The sequence below is a fragment of the Phymastichus coffea genome, unplaced genomic scaffold (genome assembly GCF_024137745.1).
Source record: "Phymastichus coffea isolate CEN01 unplaced genomic scaffold, Cenicafe_Pcof_1.1 PCOF00040, whole genome shotgun sequence".
Taxonomy (NCBI): Eukaryota; Metazoa; Arthropoda; class Insecta; order Hymenoptera; family Eulophidae; genus Phymastichus; species Phymastichus coffea.
Genome location: NW_026706851.1, coordinates 784,816 through 803,877, shown reverse-complemented (window position 1 = coordinate 803,877; position 19,062 = coordinate 784,816). Strand labels below are relative to the sequence as shown.

Below are 19,062 nucleotides of genomic sequence, written 5' to 3'. Positions count from 1 at the left end.
CGCGCGCAACTACGAGACCGAGAGAGGAGAGACTTGAGCGCTATCCTTAGACGGTGGTAGTGGCGGCAGTGAGTATTATAGCGGCCACACATAAAACTTTATAACATCCTTTTTTTTTCCATGTGCATCGTCGCCACTCTCGAGCGATATAACTCGCGCGCGAAGTGAACGGCGTCACCGTTGGCAGAGCTCTGGCCCTAACCCATATGCACTGTGTGCCAGCCAGAATAAGCGCGTTTCTCCCTCTCTCTCTCTCTCTCTCTCTCTTTCTCAGCTGCTCGCGCGAGCGGTAGATGGATAAGCGGATATAGGTGCGGGCAGATAGATAGATTAATGGATTTTGATCCGCTGCCGCTCGCCGCCAAGACCAACGCTCGTGCAGCTTCACCTCAACGCGAGCGCACTGTTTTATTTTAAAACCTCGTCCCCAAAGCACGCGCGTACACATCAACGCGCGCGCGCGCATCTTTGATTTTCGATGTACCATACGAACGATCGATACTGCCGATCACATACGCGTTTCTACGCGACTGTCTCTTGACGAACGATTCGCTGAGCTAATCGAACCACATCGGCTTATTGCATATTAAATTTTCCTACTCGTACGTACGAGCGAACGATTCGTTTTGTTTTCCATTTTTTATGTTACGAACACGTCAATTCGTACGAAACTGAGTATCGAGTTATAAGTCATTCTTAAACGCATTTTGGTGAAAGCTATTCGAACTGTATAGGTCAATTTTATGACAAAGTTCAGTGAAGTGGGATGAATGCTCAAAAGATTATCATTGCAAATTGAGCCATTCAATTTTGATCAGTGCTCGTCCAGTGCTCGTCAATTCAAATACTTTTATGTTACTTTCAGTCAGTCTAAACTCTCCTATTTTATCTGTCTCTCAACAAAAAAAACTTACCTCGAAAAATACCGTTACCTTTATAAATCCATGAGAATCGTCAACTTATACTCCAGCGTGTTAGTGAGACGAACAGATTCGATTCTAAAAAAAAACCACAGTCAATTTTGATATTATCATTCAAAGGCAAAAAAAGAAGATGCAACATTTCTTGGGATTATTTATTACGATTTTTATTAGGCAATTATGCAAATGAAACAACGAAAAAAAGTGAGAATTTTTATGATAGCAGTGTTCCCAACAGTGGATTCACGCATTGAATACTTAATCAAAAATTCCGCTGCACTGTTGAAATTTGTTGGTGAAACTCCGTCGTTAATAAATTTCAGCTGATAATTCGCGTTCTTTCAAGGTAGACATAATGGCGTTAGAACTGGTTCCCAATTTAGTGCATCCTTGAGACGTTTATTATAAATTGATCGCTACTTTACTATTGACGGTTGATTATATTTATTGAGTTGATATGGCTTTTTATAAAAATAATGCGTATACGAAATCGTTCCGAAATATTCAGTATACGGACAGGGCTTCAGTGATTAGTTTCTGTCAATTAATTCGCAGCCGTTTGAAGCCAAGTAAAAGCAGAAATTATAATAGAAGAGGTTTCTTTACCACTCTTCTTCATTAAAGCTGTAACAGAAGAGGCACGCGAACGCAAAATCGCAAACCATCACAACATAAAATACCAATTCTATACTTTTTACGTGCATCGCCACAAGGAAGTATACAAAATATTTACCATGTCACGTGCTAGTAATTGCAAATTGTTTTGTCTAGAATTGTTTGGAAGTTTATTCATGAGATCATCTGATCATCTGATTGTTTCAATAAAGCCAATTTCACTTGAAAAAAAAAAAGAAACTGAAAATAATAATTTGCAAATAACATAACTTTTTTCGCATGGGAATGAAATGAAAGTATGATCGTAAAGCAACAATATTATACGTTGTTTAAGATGCAATGGCATTTTGTTAATGCTGCTCGACACGTGTTGTATGTTAAATAGGAGGAAAGAAAATCAAACTATTGGTTAATTATTCCAAGTTTGTAAGGAATCGCTCGCTGTGTATTATCAAAAAGAGCATTTAATATCAATAAATTGATATCGTGGAAAATAATAAGAGCCGCTTATCTAAATTCGTTCAGTAATACGCCTAAATACTTATTGATAAAATGTGATTGAAATATTAGATGAATACGTATTGTGATTTTCATTCTTTCAATCTTGTAATGCACGTTTGAATAAATAGCAAGGTATATTCATAAATCATAGCCACTGTTTCGAATGGTCAATATTCTCCAAATGACGATTTAATTTTAAATTGACAGATTAATATACATGTGTTAGACCGCTTTTAATTGATTAATTTGACAACAATCGTCTTGCTCTAGATCTATGAAGATCGTTTATGTACTTTTTCTCGTAGCCTTGAAAAACTGAACTTGCAAATGGAATTAGTCAATCAAGTAGATATACTAGGTTTTTTTATTTTTCGCCGTAAGATCGGTATCAATAATAGCTCGTAGGAATCTGTAGTTTGGAAAGCGAGCTGCACCTGTGGCGACGGTGTCAATCCATTAACCTGTATGCCAACGAAATTGCTCGACGTGATTCACGTCAAATGAATTTGCATTTAACGGACCTCCGTTGAAAGGAAATCATCGGCTGTCCCATACTCTGCTCATCGAATGTTCTCTGTTTTCTTGTTCTCGTCATTTTTTCAAAAGCCAAGGTTCATCAAATGAAAAGGCAGGTTTTCTATGTTGTTTTATATCAAAATATATTTGTGCATAGACAAGATGACAACCGTGACAGGTAATATCGTACCCAACAAGCGTCGTCACTCATTCTCACGTAGACGCATTCATTCGCGCTCTTATACATATAATGGACGCACACGTGCATACACCCACAAGCATACTGTAGAATCAGCCGTTCAAAACCATCTCTGTGATTTTCACAAAAAATATATATATATATATATATATCTATAATGTGTATATAATAAAATATACATAATGAAAACCTCTCTCTTTACATATATTTGCATATTTATGTATATATAATATTTATAATGTAATTGTAATGTCACTCGCTCGCACACAACAGTCAACAGTCGAACGAATGATGAATGAAGCCCGCTTCACACGATACACGGTAACTGAATTTTCGGGACGACAGAGGAGGCCCCTGCAGGTAACATGAACATTTTGTGCCTTTCGTACGTGCTCGCTGTGCATATTATTGGACATTTCTCACGTATACGTAAGTCTTCCAAAAGAGAGAAAAAAAAAATCGAATGCCTATGTGTATATCATTAGAAGGTATGTGTAACCGCGCAAAATTTTTTTTACAATAACGTTGTCCTGTGCTCCGTTCCCTGTCGCGAGCGACGGCAAAAATGTAGGCGCGCGCTCGTTCGCCGCCGAGACGGAGAGACGAAAGGGAAGCGCGAGCTTGGAAACGGGTATCAGAGCCCTCGGACGTCTTACGAACTAATCACATTGTACTTGGTTTTGAGCGGGCCAAGCGGATGGCGGCCGCTCGTCGTCACGAGTCACACCAGAAGAATCTCGCTGTACAAAATCGCCTCGGAGGTGAGCGCGCGCGCAAAGTAGAAAAGGGGGCAGTAGCGGGGCTCGAGGGTGGCTCGAGAGTGGTAACTTGGGCGGGGCGCGCGGAGCAAGAGAGAGCGCATCGGGGGCTATGGTACAGAGGAGGGCCCGCGAGCGCGGCGAGCGCGGCGGGCACTAGGGCGGGCGCTACATGGGCTGCACGTGCTGCTGGAACTGGTCGATGTGCCTGGAGATCTCGCGCTGCAGCGGCTCCGGCAGCACGCCCACGCTGCTGAAGAGCGAGCGCAGCACGTTGAGCTCCTCGGTGAGGATCTCCACCTTCTTGCGCAGCACGTCGTTCTCCTTGACGAGGTGCTTCACGCGCTCCTCGGTCTCGCGCGAGCGCACCTTGGCCTTCTCGCGCGACTTGCGCACGGCGATGTTGTTGCGCTCGCGGCGCCGCCGGTACTCGTCGCTGGCCTTGTCCACGGACTTGCTCTGCTTGCGCCCGGCCGCGGCGGCCTGCGGGCCCAGCAGGCCGGCCTGCTTGAGCGCGCCGGGCGCGCGCGGCTGCTGGTGCGGCGGCTGCGGGTGGGCCTGCGGCGCCGGCTGCGCGTGCAGCGCGTGGCCCAGGCCCGAGGGCGTGAGCGTCGTGAAGGTGGGCTGCTGCTGCGGCGGCTGCTGCTGCTGCTGCTGCGCGCCGGCCGCGAACGGCCCGGCGGCGGGCGCGTAGGCGGGCGCGGGCGCGTACTGCTGGCAGTGGCGCCGGTAGTCGCTGGGGTCGATGGGCTCCTCCTTGATGCTCGGCGACTCGCTGCTCGAGCTGTTGCTGTCGCTGCAGCTGTTGTGGCTGCTGGCCGCGTGGTGGTAGCTGCCGGCCGCGGCCGCGGCGCTGTGCACCGGCTGCGGCATGTAGGCGAGCGCGGCCGCGGCCTGGCGCGCGTACGGCGACTGGCCGTTGGCGCCCGCGCCGACGAGCGGCAGTCGCGCCGCGGCCGCGTGCTTCAGGCCCGCGGCCACGATGCCGTTGCTCGCCGCGCCCAGCATGTCGAGCAGGCCGTCGTTGAAGTGCGAGTCGTCGATCATCTGCTGCAGGTCCACCGTCATTTCGGGGTTGTTCAGATCGATCAGTTCGCCGGCGACCGCGCAGTGCTCCGCGTACTGCTGGTGAACAGAGGCTTTTGAAGCCGATACTTTGCTTACGCCATTCAAGGCCTGATTGTGATTTACCTGCAGGCTGCTGTTGTTGTTGTTATTGTTGTTGTTATTATTGTTGCTGTTGTTGTTGTTGTTGTTCTGTTGGCCCAGCAGCTGGCTCGACTTTTTCAACTCGGCCTGCAGCTGCTGCTGGCCCACTTGGTGAGCTTGCGCGTCGTACATGTTGGGTGAATCCATCGACGCGCGACCCTCGCGATGATCGATCCTGCTCTCTTCGGTCCCTTCTCACTGTCTTTCTGTCGAACGACGTGCCGAACAGTCAAACACACATCGCACCGATCGAGAACGCCACTCTGATCGACAATGTCTTCTCTCTTCCTCGCTCTCTCTCTCTCTCTCTCTCTCTGTCGTTCTATCCTCTTGTTCGTTCGTCGATCGATTCACCGAGCGATTCACACAGTCCCGTCGGGCGATCCTCCGTCGGAGGCACTTGTCATCGGGCAACGTTAACTTTGCTCGGGTCGGGGTGAGCCACTGCACCGAACTGGCGATATCGAATCACTGTCGCTGCGGCCGTCCTCGTCCCGATGGGCTGCACGTGCCGAGCGCGCCTTGCCTGGCTGCTTGTGCTGCTGTTGCTGCTGCTGCTGCTGCTGCTGATGGCTACAACTCGGTTGCCGAGCGCAAGTGCGCGCTTGTACGCTAACGTGTGACGGAGCTGCGAGCTGCTCAAAAGCGGCTCTCACGAGAGTTGGCGCGCGACTGAGCACCTCCGTGGCATGTCGCAAGCTTTCAATGTGCCTCGTAGCCGCAGCGGCGAAGCGAGAGAGAGAGAGAGAGTGAACGCGCGTAAAGCTGGCCGCGCGCTGCAGGCCTGCGCCCAATCGCGCGCTCCCGACGGGCCCCACCGCCGACCCCGCGCTCTCTCCGGCCGACGCTCTATCAAGCTCTAGTCGCGGCACACGAGCACTCTCCGCTCGTCCTCGCCCCCCGCCGCGCTCGCGCAGCTCTCTGTTTTTATCGGCCATTTCTTGCCCACTCCGGCTTCTGGTCTCTTCCGTCTTGCCTACGTCCACGCGCGGACGGCTCGCGCTCTTTGGACTGTACCCTGCGCCTCGGCCACGCTCCGCTTTTACCCTCCTTGTCCGGGGGCGAACGCGGCTCTCGCGGCTCTCACGGCTCTCACGGCTCGTCCCGATCCTGAGCGCTCGATCGCCAGTGCACGTGCAGCCAAACGCTCGGCCGCGCGCATGCGGATCGCACCGAAAATACACGGAGGAAAAGTGCGCGGGCTAGATGCTCGCGATCGTCGGCTTAATAATGCCAGTTGAGATTGCACTCGATTGCGCAATCTTGAGTAACCGAAAAAGCTTGTCTCGCGCTCGTCGCTCTGCGTCGATCGTCGGGGCACGTCCGCGATCGGAGTCGAGCGTCCTAGCGTCTTCGGGCCGGCCCCCGAAGTCGGGGGTGACGCCGCGCCCAGCGAGCCACGTCGGGGAAAAGCCCTTGCACGCCGTAGTCGGATTTTCTGATTCGCTGCCGCGCCAGGGGTTGGCTGTCCCCTCCACTGTCTCCGAAGACTAATCCAGCCTCGTTTCGCCTGCGCTTAGGCCACTCCTACCGCCACGTACCTACTCTCATTGTTTCGCGCTTTGCTCCGATTGTAGGTTGTGGACCCTTTGCGCTTTGCGGTCCATGCTCTTCGATTTGTATCACTGATCAAACATTTTTCAAATTCAGCGCAATGGTGCTCAAGATCGTCATTCTCTTTAGCTGCGTTCGCATTTTACATCTTTTCAAAATCTTCCAACTGTCGTTTGCATTCTTGTGGATAGTTGTCGACAATCCGACACACGGACAAATGCCGTTACTATTTTACGTTCCATTTTTATATGCGAATAATGTTTTGTTCGTTCAGTAAACACCTCGTAAAGTGAAGAAATATTTTTATATTTTTATATTTTACCATATAGTATTTTCTTGCAACTACAGATGTTTTTAGAATAAGAACATCTATTAAACAGTAATTACTCATTTTTATTATTATCGATTAATGTAAGTGCATCATTTCATTTAATATCGATAGATTCGGATGCTAATAGCACCCTTCCGTCCTCAACGATATTGATCACCCACGTCTATTCATCGTTTTTCAAATTCACAGACGAGTAGAAGTACAGCAATTTTTTATTCACATTTTCAATATTAAAAAATTTTTTACTTCTTAAAACTCCGTGTAAAATCGTAAACAAAATGTACAAGTTTATTCTGATCATTTTTTCATATAATTCTTTCAACATTTTTTTTATAAGCATCTAATCACAGTCTAACTTCACGTCTCGAAGGACTCGATTTAGTTAAAATTATGAATACTTATTGTTTATCAATTAAAGTTCATCAGTTTTCTTATTTTCATTCTTTCAAAGTGCAATTCTGTTGAGCACATTATGCTATTATCTTAATTTTTTAAGTGTATGCAATGAACCAAGTTAAAAATCAGTCATTTGAATTATAAAGAAATTGGAACGATAGACATTGTATTCTTTCTGTTCCAGTCAAACTGTTTAATATAGTGTTTATTTTGATAGACGACTCGTTCAACATAAACGTTATATATGAACTTGAATTTTTATAAAAATTATCAATAGACGATAACTATTAGCTATAGAGAGAAGATTCTATTTTCAATCAGATAAAGGGCTAATAAATCAATGCTAATAATTTTTGCACGAAATACACATTTAATATAATTTAGTAAATTTTAATGTAAGAAATCATGAAATTGAAATCAAATTATCAAGACTTCGATTCTAAATAAAGTAGATACCAATTTTTTGTCGCTATTGTATCTAATGTGAAATACACTGCACCATATATTAAAAGTAAATAGTTGAACTGTTTTCGTGTAAATAACGAAAAAACATTTTTCTAATTGAAATGGGCGAGTCACTGTGTATAGGGTACAAAAAAATTCTGTTTATCAGCATTATTGAAAAATACCTTCTACCAATAAAGTAAACATCTATAGTTACAGTCCCTATATTTCATTGTTGGTAAAATAGAAATTTTTAATTGTTTAGAATATTTATACACGTATACTCGATTATCAAAGTATTTCAATATTACACATTGATCATGTATTACACCCTAATGTTAAACATAATTAACAATAAATTATGTGACAAAATTTTCAATATTACCAACCGAGAATGCCATTTGTTCTAAAAACGTTATCGAAACCTTGTAGTACATTTAAAATTTTAATATTGATATTGCAGATTGAAGATTACTTCCACGAATTGTTACAAACAAAAAATAACCATATAATTTTAAAACAATCAATGAAACCAACTTTATATATCTTAATTAGTATATAGTTTGTAATTCAATATGTGTATGATGTAAAATCACAATGAATTGAATAAATGAAAGTATAATACTATCAGGAAATAGGGAAGAAAGAATTACTGATTTTATATACATAAAATGAATTTATATGTATTTACTGACAATATTTAAAGAAGCAATAATTTCATTGTTTCTTTTATTTATTTGCTTATTGTTATTGTTTTTTGGTTCACATCAAATGCACTGATATACTTTTAAGTTAAAATGTCAACTCATAATTCTGCACTGTATGTAAAAAAATACACTGCCATTTTTTTTTGTTTTTCTATAATTCATTATTTTGTAATTATTTCAGAAGTCATTTATATATTGTTTGCATGATAAATAAAGTAACACAAATTAATTTGCTCTACTGTTTTGCGGAACTATTTTTTTTTCTATTATTTTTAAACATAGACTTGAACCGTTTTGTACATAATTCTTTTCTATTACTAATGAAATAAAAAACCGCTCACTTATTATCTACATCTTACAACTCCATGCTAATCTGATTACAATATTGTAATCTTGATGAATTTTTATCATCAACTATATTTTGTGAGTTATAATGGAAACATATACAAATACTGTAATGAAATCATTGTTGAAAAATTAAAATATACACAAAACTGTATAAATGAAACTAAACTTAATGTATAGGTATATGAACTGTCGTAATTATAATGGTCGTATATGTCGATGAAAAATTTGAATTTCTCAATGAAAATTCAACGCTTCCGCGCCATGAGTTGATCGGCGAGGCATCGCCGTGGAAAGATGATCAATTAGATGAATTCATCTAATCATTATTCCACATTGATGATTACTGACCTGAAATTAACATGGTTTTATGTGATTAATATGAAATAATAAGGTTGAATATGAACAAATAAAATACAATGTCTGAATAAACTATAGAATTCGATAGAAATAAAAATAATGAAAATCAATGTAATCGTTGAGTATAATTGAAAAGATAAAAAACAAAACAAAACAAAATAAAACAAACTACGATATTGAAAAATGAAATTGTTAAATAAACAAAAGTAAGTGTGATGAAGGCCTGAAAAAGAGAGAAACTCACCATGACGATGCAAAATGGCACCGCGGTCGAAAGAAAATTGTCGATTTAATAGGGCTGGTGCCTCTGGTTTTGACGGCCACCACCTCTCTGTTTTCCGCCAAAGCCTGAGCCTCCTGAAACACAATCAGTCGAATGTTTGAGACTTTATTTTACTTTATTTAAGCAAAAGATATCTACTCTCTACTTCACTAAAGCCAAAAACTAATTTGCTAGCTATAGAATTTATTTGATTGATACTAGTTAATAAAACAAAATCAAAATTAAAAGTAATTAGTGTAATCGCGCTTAGTATGAAAATAATATGCGCCAATTCAAGAATTGATAATCCTAAGTAAAAATGTGTAACAGAAAACAGAGGCACTGAATTTTTGAACTTCTACTTAGAGGCTACAGGCTTGGGTAGTAAGAGTTGCAGATAATTTATTTCACAGTGACATTTTCAAAGGTTTTATTTCTCTCTCCTTTTATACCTTTTATTCTGATTTGATTCTTTGTGAACAGAATAAGGAATACCCTAAATTTTCTGCAAACTCTTTTTTTCTTGCCCATAGATTTCCATTATTTTTATTTATGTGCAAACTTTTTTTTTATACAAGTGATTACATGATCAATGCAAGATGAAAAAATATCAGTAGCAAAAGCATAGCATGCATGAAAAATATTTGATGAATATTTTTTTAAATTTTTGTATTGAGTTGTGTATGATAATTATAATTATAAGTTATCCTATGTAAAGGAAATATAAATATGATCATTAAATTTTTATGTGGTAGAATAGCAATACTTTGCATGTAACATGTAATTGTAATCTGCCTTTAATACCTTCAATATATTATGTTCAATTTTACTCAAGGGAATGGTTACACTGATGTATCTAGGCATAAAATAAATAATTGTCGATCCATGTGCGCGAGGGGTATGAATATGAAAGATAGTATGTGTTTTATTAATTTTAATTGGAAAGTCTAAATTAATTACTAATAAAATGTAGGGAAACAATACAGAAAAGCAGACAGAAATGAAAATTGTGGTTATTTGAGTAATAATTGTAACTGAACAAAAGGAACGCTAATGCGTACCTTTGCCGCGTGCACCACCGCGCCCACCACTGTAGCCACCATCGTAACTACCACCGCCATAGCCATAGCCGTCTGCATTTTCATGGAACATACGGTATGAAAATAAGACAGTTCCTTTCACTTATAATTATTGGTAGTCGTTTATGTTGATTCATTAAAATAAATAATCAAATATAACTGATATGCCTCTTCGCGCACATGATGGTCATTACGAAATACTTCAATAACAGATTAGCCACATCACTATGTCAAATTAAAACAATGACTATTGAATTAGAAAAAAAAAAAAAAAAAAAAAAAAAAAATTTACAAATAGATAACGTGCATGTTTATCGCGAAACATATGTTTATAAAAAACCAAAATAAAAACTAAGATACACTTAATAATTTGGAAAAAGACGTGTTTATAGCCGTAGCCATGAACTTTAAAGTATCGAAGAATCACGAGAATTTTAAGATGTAACACCATTTTGATGAATATTACGACGTTGAAATATTTTCGAATATGACATGTGTATGAAGAATAAAGAAACTTGGCTTACCGTATCCACTGTAGTCATAACCACCGTAGCCTCCATAGCCACCTCCGTAGTAGTCGTAATTTCCCCCATAACCATCATAGCCTCCACCGTATCCTCCTCCATATCCGCCTTGGCCATAACCACCGCCATAACCACCCTGGCCCCATCCACCTTGGCTACCAAAGCCTCGGCCGCGTCCACCGCGAGCACCTCGACCTCCGCGACCCATTCCGCGCATACCTCCCATTTCAGGCCTGGGTGTGGCTTTTTTCACCTCAACATCTTTGCCATTGATTGTTTGTTTTGAAGTTTTCAACAAATCGTTAGCAACTTGTTCGGACTCGAAAGTTATGAAACAGAAACCCTTTCTCTGATTTTTCGTCTTGTCAAATGGCATCTCAACATCAATGATCTGCAAATTAATGATCATGAAAACAAGAAACGTTCGACATATATTACTGTTTACGAGGATTTTCAAATATTTACCGTTCCAAACTGAATGAAGAAATTCTTAATGTCATCATCTGAAAGTTCGGTAGAAAGACCTCCAACAAAAATTTTACCATGGCGTGCCTTTGCCTTGGCTTTTTTGGGGTCAACTTTCTTGTTGTTTATGATGTGATCACCATGTGCCATTGCCTGCAATAAATTTTATTTAATTATAGTTATATAAAATTGCATGTTTGTTAATTATTTTTCAAACGTAAATTTCTCAGAAAGTTAATTTCTTCAATTCCAATCAGTAGCAGAACTGACTTTTTTATATCATCACATGAGTTTGAGGAAAGTTAAAATTTTTAAGATCATTTTGACTTTTAATAATACCTTGTCTAAAGATTCAACTTTGGAAAATACAATGAAAGCAAATCCCCTTGAACGGCCAGTGAATGGATCAGTTTTGACATTGATACTTTCAATGTCACCAAACTGACTGAAATGATTCCTCAGCTCTTCTGAAAAATATTAAATAAATATTAAAGTAATATATATTGATTCTTGACAAATGATCTGAAGAAAGAACCAAATTAAAAATTTAGATAAAATTTTAAGCTCAGAATTTCTTAGTTGTCTCATATAGCAGTGCCATTCTGCTTTCTGAAGGTGTCCTAAGGTAATATACATCACAGCTTGACATTCATTACCAGTAGTATAATAAAAATATAGATTGCGACTTTGAAGAACTATATTATACAATATAACTAACTATACATTATCATAATTAATTTGTACTCACTTTCTGTTGTCTCCCAGCTGAGTCCACCAACAAACAGCTTTCTACACGATGAAAACAGAAGAAAACATCAGTATTAAATATGTTTCTAGATAAAATTATTGAAATAACAACATTTTTGTTCAGTTAAATTACTAATTATAATGTAACTATCGGAAGTTCAAAATAATTATCACTGAAAAGCTGTGAATTAATATTCAAATTTAGTAATAGGCAATGTTTATTTTTGATAATAAAACTCAAAATTTTACAGTTGTTTATTTATGGCAATCAAACATTAGATTTATTGATTCACAATTTAATAAAAAATTACACAATTATCAGGTACTCGATGTCAGCTAAACGAAGTTTCAATCTGCTGGATTAAAGAGAAAACTGTTCAGTATTCAAAATTTATTTCAAGACTAACTTCATCAAGGAAAGCCAAGAAAGAAAGGAAGGAAGGAAGTACCTATCATTCAGTGTATCCTGTAATTCCTTAGCAGACCTGTAAAGGTAATTTTAGTGGTATTAACTTTGAGAAATACCACAGGATTATCTTATTTCTTTAAAATCCACTAAACATTTGGCCAATAAAAAAAAAATAAATAAATGAAAAATGAGTTTTTTTGCATCACAGTTCAAGTTAGATAATTAGTAATTTACTAAAATATGAACTCCTGGAGTGCGAGAAAATATAGCCCTGTTAAGTAAATAGGTTCAACGATTGAAATCCGAAAAACTCCAATTCAGTTGATTCTTTACATAATGTCAACAAAATTGATAAGATTTAAATATTGACGACGACATCGCAACTGTAATACATTAACAAATATAAAATCACTGTATCCATGAAAACGATTGAATAGCATAAAAATAAAAATTTACACAACTCGCATAACATCGCAAGAAAAAAAATTAAGATTACAAACTTTCACAAGAATTATTAGATTCGCAAGTAGTTTAAAAACTATTATAAAAAAGACGTAAAAAATGCATTTCAGGCGAATTATAATACTATTAACACATCTTAACCACAATTGCTGTAATCAGTCTTCAAAATTGATCCAAATCAGTTGTACTTTTACAATTTACCACGTAAATTATCTTCAATTTATATCTTGTCATAAAAGAATCAAGAGTTTTCGATAACACGACCCTACTAATGATCGCGCAGAAACTTTGGGAATTCACTTTGTATGACTAGATCAAAGTTTTTAATTTGAGGTTTGAACTCCGCTGCTGATAAATACCGTGGAGGCAAGTGCTTCCGAAAGACGTCATCTGCTCTCTGATGTAGCTGTCAGGTGTTGGAGCCACGAAAGCAACCATCAGCAAGCACCAGTTTCATCACGGAGATCCATTTTCTCGTTCGTTGGTTTGCTACCTGCAGACCAAGCCACACAAATTGGGGTTAGTGGCGTTCCAAGATCCTATACCATATTCGTTTGATGATTTAGACAAGATTTTTAGTCTTTACTTTGATACCTCATTTAATTTTTGCTAACAAAGAGACTGTGCTTCAGCTCACGATGCAATTGGCACTTATATTGGAGTTTTTAAATCAACTCAAAACTTGAAATATAATATAAACTGCCAACAGACATTACTTTATCAACAAGCCTGAAACATTATTTTTTTTTTTTCGAGTGCAGAAAGTTTTTTCAATTACTTTACAGTTAAAATTACTTAACAACTCTCACAATCCAGTAATACGACTATCAACACTTGCGCTTTATTCAGACAGGACATTAGAATTCATGAAATATATTCACAGTTAATCAGAATGCGTCGAAAATTTGAGCACGCAAATATAAAATTAGCACTATTACTCGAACATTCTGAGGTTTTACAACATCTATAACATCTATCCAATCCAATCTTTGAACATGGTTTTCACCATTATCTTTTGAAAGCCACAAATAGTTTTTCATTAATTCAGTGAAACGTCACATTATAAGGTACCGTGTTAATGTGAATAATGACTGTATCAATCTTCCTTCAAGATGAAAACTTGTAATTCATAGTAGTCAATATAATTGCAATCTCTGACCAACTTCAAAAAAATTACTCCAATAAGTAGCTTTATTCAATCCTTGAATTTGAACAGTCAATGTATTCAGAACTATTATTTCTAATTATTGATTAATTAAAAGAATAGAAATTTATTTTAGGAAATTAGTCTCTAATTTACATTGCGAGTGCACTTCAGCATTTATCTCAAGTCTCACTGCTGTACAAAGTTCAAAAACACCATTTATACAAACTTTTACTTGATGCAATCCTTGGAATAGTAGCTTTTTAGAAAATAATCATGAGTCCATTATAACTATATATGAAAAGATGGTGCATTTATAACTCAAAAATTGTCTTAGGAAATTTAATTATAGAATGCATACATTCAATCACATTTGTTAATCAATATGTTCATTCTGTACAACATTATGTCAATTGCACCTGTTTTTGGATTGATCATGAATTTTTTATGAGACTTCGCGAGAATTCTATTTATAGGTAGATCTGACGTTTTGAAGTATCGAAGTTTGAAGAATTGATGTAGTAGAAGCAAACGTTGATTATTGGTAACCCAAGAGGCAAGATGTATTCTGAATATCTTGATGTTAAATAAACAGTTAGACAGCTGCAAAATATTCTAAATTCTAAACTTTTTGAAAAAGTATGAATTACAGCAATTTTTCTTATAAAAAATATTAATCTTGAATACTTAAATTCTAGTGATTACAAATTCAAACAGCTTATCTGGACATTAAAATTAATTAATTTATTACACTTAAGATTTTCAATTCGATATGTTATTATGGATCTTAAAATAAATAAATTAATTAAACGTTTGTCGAGAAAAATGACAAACTAATCCTGTTGGAAAACAGAAAAATTTTCCAAAAATTACCACCTGAAATTGAATTAAAATGTTATGTGTTCAGTGTAAATGTGTGTGCTTAGTATACACAGCCCCAGGTGATTTTTAGATCCTACAGTTTTAAATGGAAGTTCAACATTCTAAAAAAAAAGTTTCAATAAACTGTATTTAAAGAAATGAGAGATATAGAATAAACAGTTGAATAGAGTATTAAAAAGAATTTTTAGACTTACTGTTACAATATAGTTATTACTTAGTTTTAACATCTCTACTAATTGATTAAAGTATGCAATTATTCATTATATAAACTTACCGTTTACATATCAAATGCTTTATTTAATGTACAATGAAAATCTCAAAATAAAACTTAAAGAGAGTACCAATGAATAAAGTTTTACATATATCTATCAATTATTAATCAACATGTTTGAATATGATAAACAGTTCAATAAAAATTGTTTATGTAATAACCTTAAATATGAAAATTGATTTCTAAGAAGTCATAATTTCTATATATCTTTCATATCGATGTAAAATCCAATGAACGAATGTACGTAGTAAAACGTAGAATAAAAATATTTATGTTACATAAAATCAATTTTCATTCATTATGGTATAGTCAACAATATGTTCATAGGGAAAAGGGAAAAAATCACGTACTTCCGCGTTAGATAGTGACGCCGCAAAAGCGACGCCATTAGGTGGTATGAGAAAAAACTCAACGGAACGCATTTATATAGCAAGCACATGAAGATTCAGAATTGAACACCAATTTCCTTGGTGACTTGGAATAGACGTCAATACCGATAATTTTTACGCGTTTACTCTGAAAGCCTAGACGAATATCGAAGCATAAAATCAAATGCCAGCGTGGCTGCAGCTAAATGGGCAAATTGCTGAAAATACCACTTAAAGCAATTGTAATTGTAAAAACGAAAGTGTATTATTGAGTTGATAAAGTTTGCTTTTCATGAAAAAATGTAAAAAATTGTCAAGATCTACGGCAATAGTGCGATGTTTACGGATTACCGAAAAATTCTCGGTGGCCGTGTGCGGCGTTCGCTGAAAGCCTCGATGCGACGGCCATTTTAATCGACAACGCGAACACATTTATCGCTTAAAAAACGAGGCGATTCAACAGACTATCACATCACGTGCTTCGATTAACTAATTACTGTTAAAATGTTCTATCACACGTAGTCTAGATTGAAAAACGTGGGATTAAATTGCTTGATAAATAATTCGATACAACGCTAGAAAAATTCGAATGTGTCGACAAACGAATATTGAATAGACGAGCGAGCTAAAGGAAGGAAGGACAAAAGGTAGGAAAGCGAAAAAACGAAATTATAACGTACCTGTCTTCCTGAGATTCTTGTCCATTTTCGGTAGCATCGCCTCCTCCAGCACCGGCATTCTCCTGATCGCCATTTTCCGCTTCTCCATTCTGCTCAAAGTTTTGTTCGGCGACGTCCTCGCTGAAATCCTTATTCTCTTGTTCAGTCATAGCTAGGCTTCTACTTCTATTTATGCAAATAGCAAATGAGACTGTAAAGGTCAGACGGCAACGAAGTAACAAAATCTGTCTTATCCCTACGAGTACAGACCGTCGAATGGAACCGACCGAGCAATGAGGACCTCGACAGAACGTATACTATAGTGACGCGCTCACTGCAGAAGGGTGGGGACTATGGGGGAGGAAGATGGTAGACGCGCCAAGCGTAAACGCAATGCATTATGGGTACAGATCCAGGTGGCGCTCCACTCATCCGCTTCCTCCGACAGCACTAACGTCAACGCTGGCTTGTCAGGGCCGTAGACTACGTATCAAATGCCTGAGTCTGTTTTCGCCCTTCAACCTTGCATTCTGCAGGATGCACGTTACGACATGCGTATATTTTCTGTATGATTTTTTTTACTATTCGTGCCAATTAATTATTATTTTTGGACGTTACTTGCTAATATTTATCATTTATCACTATCATATTATAAAGTAGTACATTACGATACAAGTAAAGAGTTTCTCGTCTCGTGTGGCGTTTACGCCCGAGCGAAGCGAGAATCTACTTTCCCATGCTTGTAATCGTAATGTACTACAAATATATATTCCCAAACATTATTCAATGCATAATTAATTTGATCTGCTGGAGCGTACTAGATAAAATAAGCAATAGCTTTTGCATACCATTGTTATACTATTAATTTTTTATTTTTATATCTCATAACTTATACCCTGTTACTTTCACCAACAACCTTACCTCTGCAGACGTCCATATATTCGTTGCTCCACGTATAGTTATATCACGTGCTCTCTTTCTCACTCTAGTTCGAGACCGTATCATCAAGGAGTTCCATTAAAAAAAAACATTGAGATATTTTAATAGTGTATACATATATGTGAAAAAATCATACTGTTCGAATTAAATGATCTATTCATAGTAAATATTCCAGTATGATTTCAAAAGATAACTTCTATGATGTCTTATTTTCTTAAAACGATTTGTTAACGGCATATTTCCATTTTTGCAGATCATTGTCAATATTAATTATTTATAAATTGAGTTTACTGCTGAAATGTAAATCTTATATTTTTAGATATATATAATAAAATAGGAAACTTCAAAATTTTGTACTTTTTTTCCGTATCAAACAACACAACGCTAAATGTCTGCGATGGTGAACAGATCTACTGTTTTTTAGTTTGTTTGATATCCTACTTCATAAACTAACTTTCCGTAAGAGCTGATGTTATGAACTTTAGCTTTCAAATTTTTTTTCTTATATTAACTTTGTAATCCACTTTCAATTGTTGTAAAGAATCATAAAAAATATTCATACGATTCTATTACAAAAATAACACAAACGCTGAGACTATACATATTAATCATATATAATAAATTCAATAAGTTATTTATTAATAATTATTATCAATCATTTTTATTTCATTTTATAGATACAACTAAATAGTTTTTTTACACCAACAGGCTGTGCTAAAATTAAGTGGCAATACAGGACTAGAATATATACAGGGTGTTTCATTTTAATCCGACCATGCGTATAACCTAGTAAAAACAAACGTTATCAAAAGATGACTTTTACAAAAGTTGTAGGGGATTGAGTGGGCTACCAAATACTATCATCAACTTTGACCCTTCATTCGATTTGCAAGGTTATCTGAAGGTTAAAGTTCTTTTTTTAATTGGAACCCCTATTTTTGATCCCGGAATCGTGTAGAGCGGGAAAAATAACATCCAAAATGATATTTCAAGTTTGTATTTACGACCTGAGAAGGTCAATTAAAGGTCAAATGCTCAAAAAACTGTATTTTTATCATACTGATGTCTTTGTATAATTAATTAATTAACTTAATTAAATCTCTGATTCTCCATTATGAATTTGTCCCCTATTTATTATTGAAGTAGATAATTTTTTCAGTTAAAAATAATTTTTCATATTGATTTTGACCCCTGTTTATTGTTACATATAGTTTATATTTAATATAGCACTACTTATTGAATAGTTAAACTAATTAAATTTCTTTTGTTTAACATTGTTTTCTTCTTAAATTTAATAGTCGCAGAAAAATTATCTCGTTTTTTTTTACTATGTTATAATCAAAATTTTCACTATGGCTGATTACTCAGCGGCTGAAAGGGTCGATATTTTATTAGTTCTTGGTGAATCTAGGCGTAATTACTGACAAGCTACTGCTCTTTATCGAAATCGATATTCCGACAGGAGACATCCGAGTCATACAACAATTTGTGAAATTTACCGTAGAGCTCAACAAGGGCAACGAGCACAGGTTAGACAACGTCGTAATTACAATGAAGAAGATATTCGTGTAATAGTGGTTCTGGCAATGGTTCATTTAAATCGTAACACCAGTACCCATGACATTCAAAGGCAAACTGGTAAACCAATGGCTACTGTTTGGAGAATACTAAGAAATCATCGTTATCATCCATATCATATCACTTTGACTCAAGCCATCACACCTGCTGATATGAGATTACGTCTACAGTTTTGCCAATGGGTACGACAAATGATTGCCAATGATCCAAACTTTTTTCAAATCGTAATGTTTTCAGACGAAGCAAACTTTCAAAGCAATGGGCAGCTTAATCGACATAATTGTCAGTATTGGTCGGATGTTAATCCGCATTGGCACAGGCAGATAGATAATCAAAATCGATGGAGCCTAAACGTATGGTGTGGAATTGTTAATGGATACCTTATAGGCCCGTACTTTTTCGATGGAAATACAAATAT

General features: G+C 37.4%; 1 protein-coding gene across 1 annotated transcript; it reads right to left on the bottom strand.

The window, feature by feature from the left end:
* Nucleotides 1-3,541: 3,541 nt before the first annotated feature.
* Nucleotides 3,542-16,459, bottom strand: LOC131664084 (uncharacterized). The gene is made up of 10 exons (XM_058934951.1): nt 16,149-16,459; nt 12,382-12,417; nt 11,934-11,974; nt 11,525-11,652; nt 11,186-11,338; nt 10,721-11,111; nt 10,179-10,250; nt 9,151-9,212; nt 5,140-5,353; nt 3,542-4,912 (listed from the first exon to the last, which is right to left on the bottom strand). Exons 1-10 carry the CDS (start codon nt 16,295-16,297, stop codon nt 3,678-3,680), a joined length of 2,481 nt encoding a protein of 826 aa, XP_058790934.1. The 5' UTR covers nt 16,298-16,459; the 3' UTR covers nt 3,542-3,677.
* Nucleotides 16,460-19,062: the final 2,603 nt, after the last annotated feature.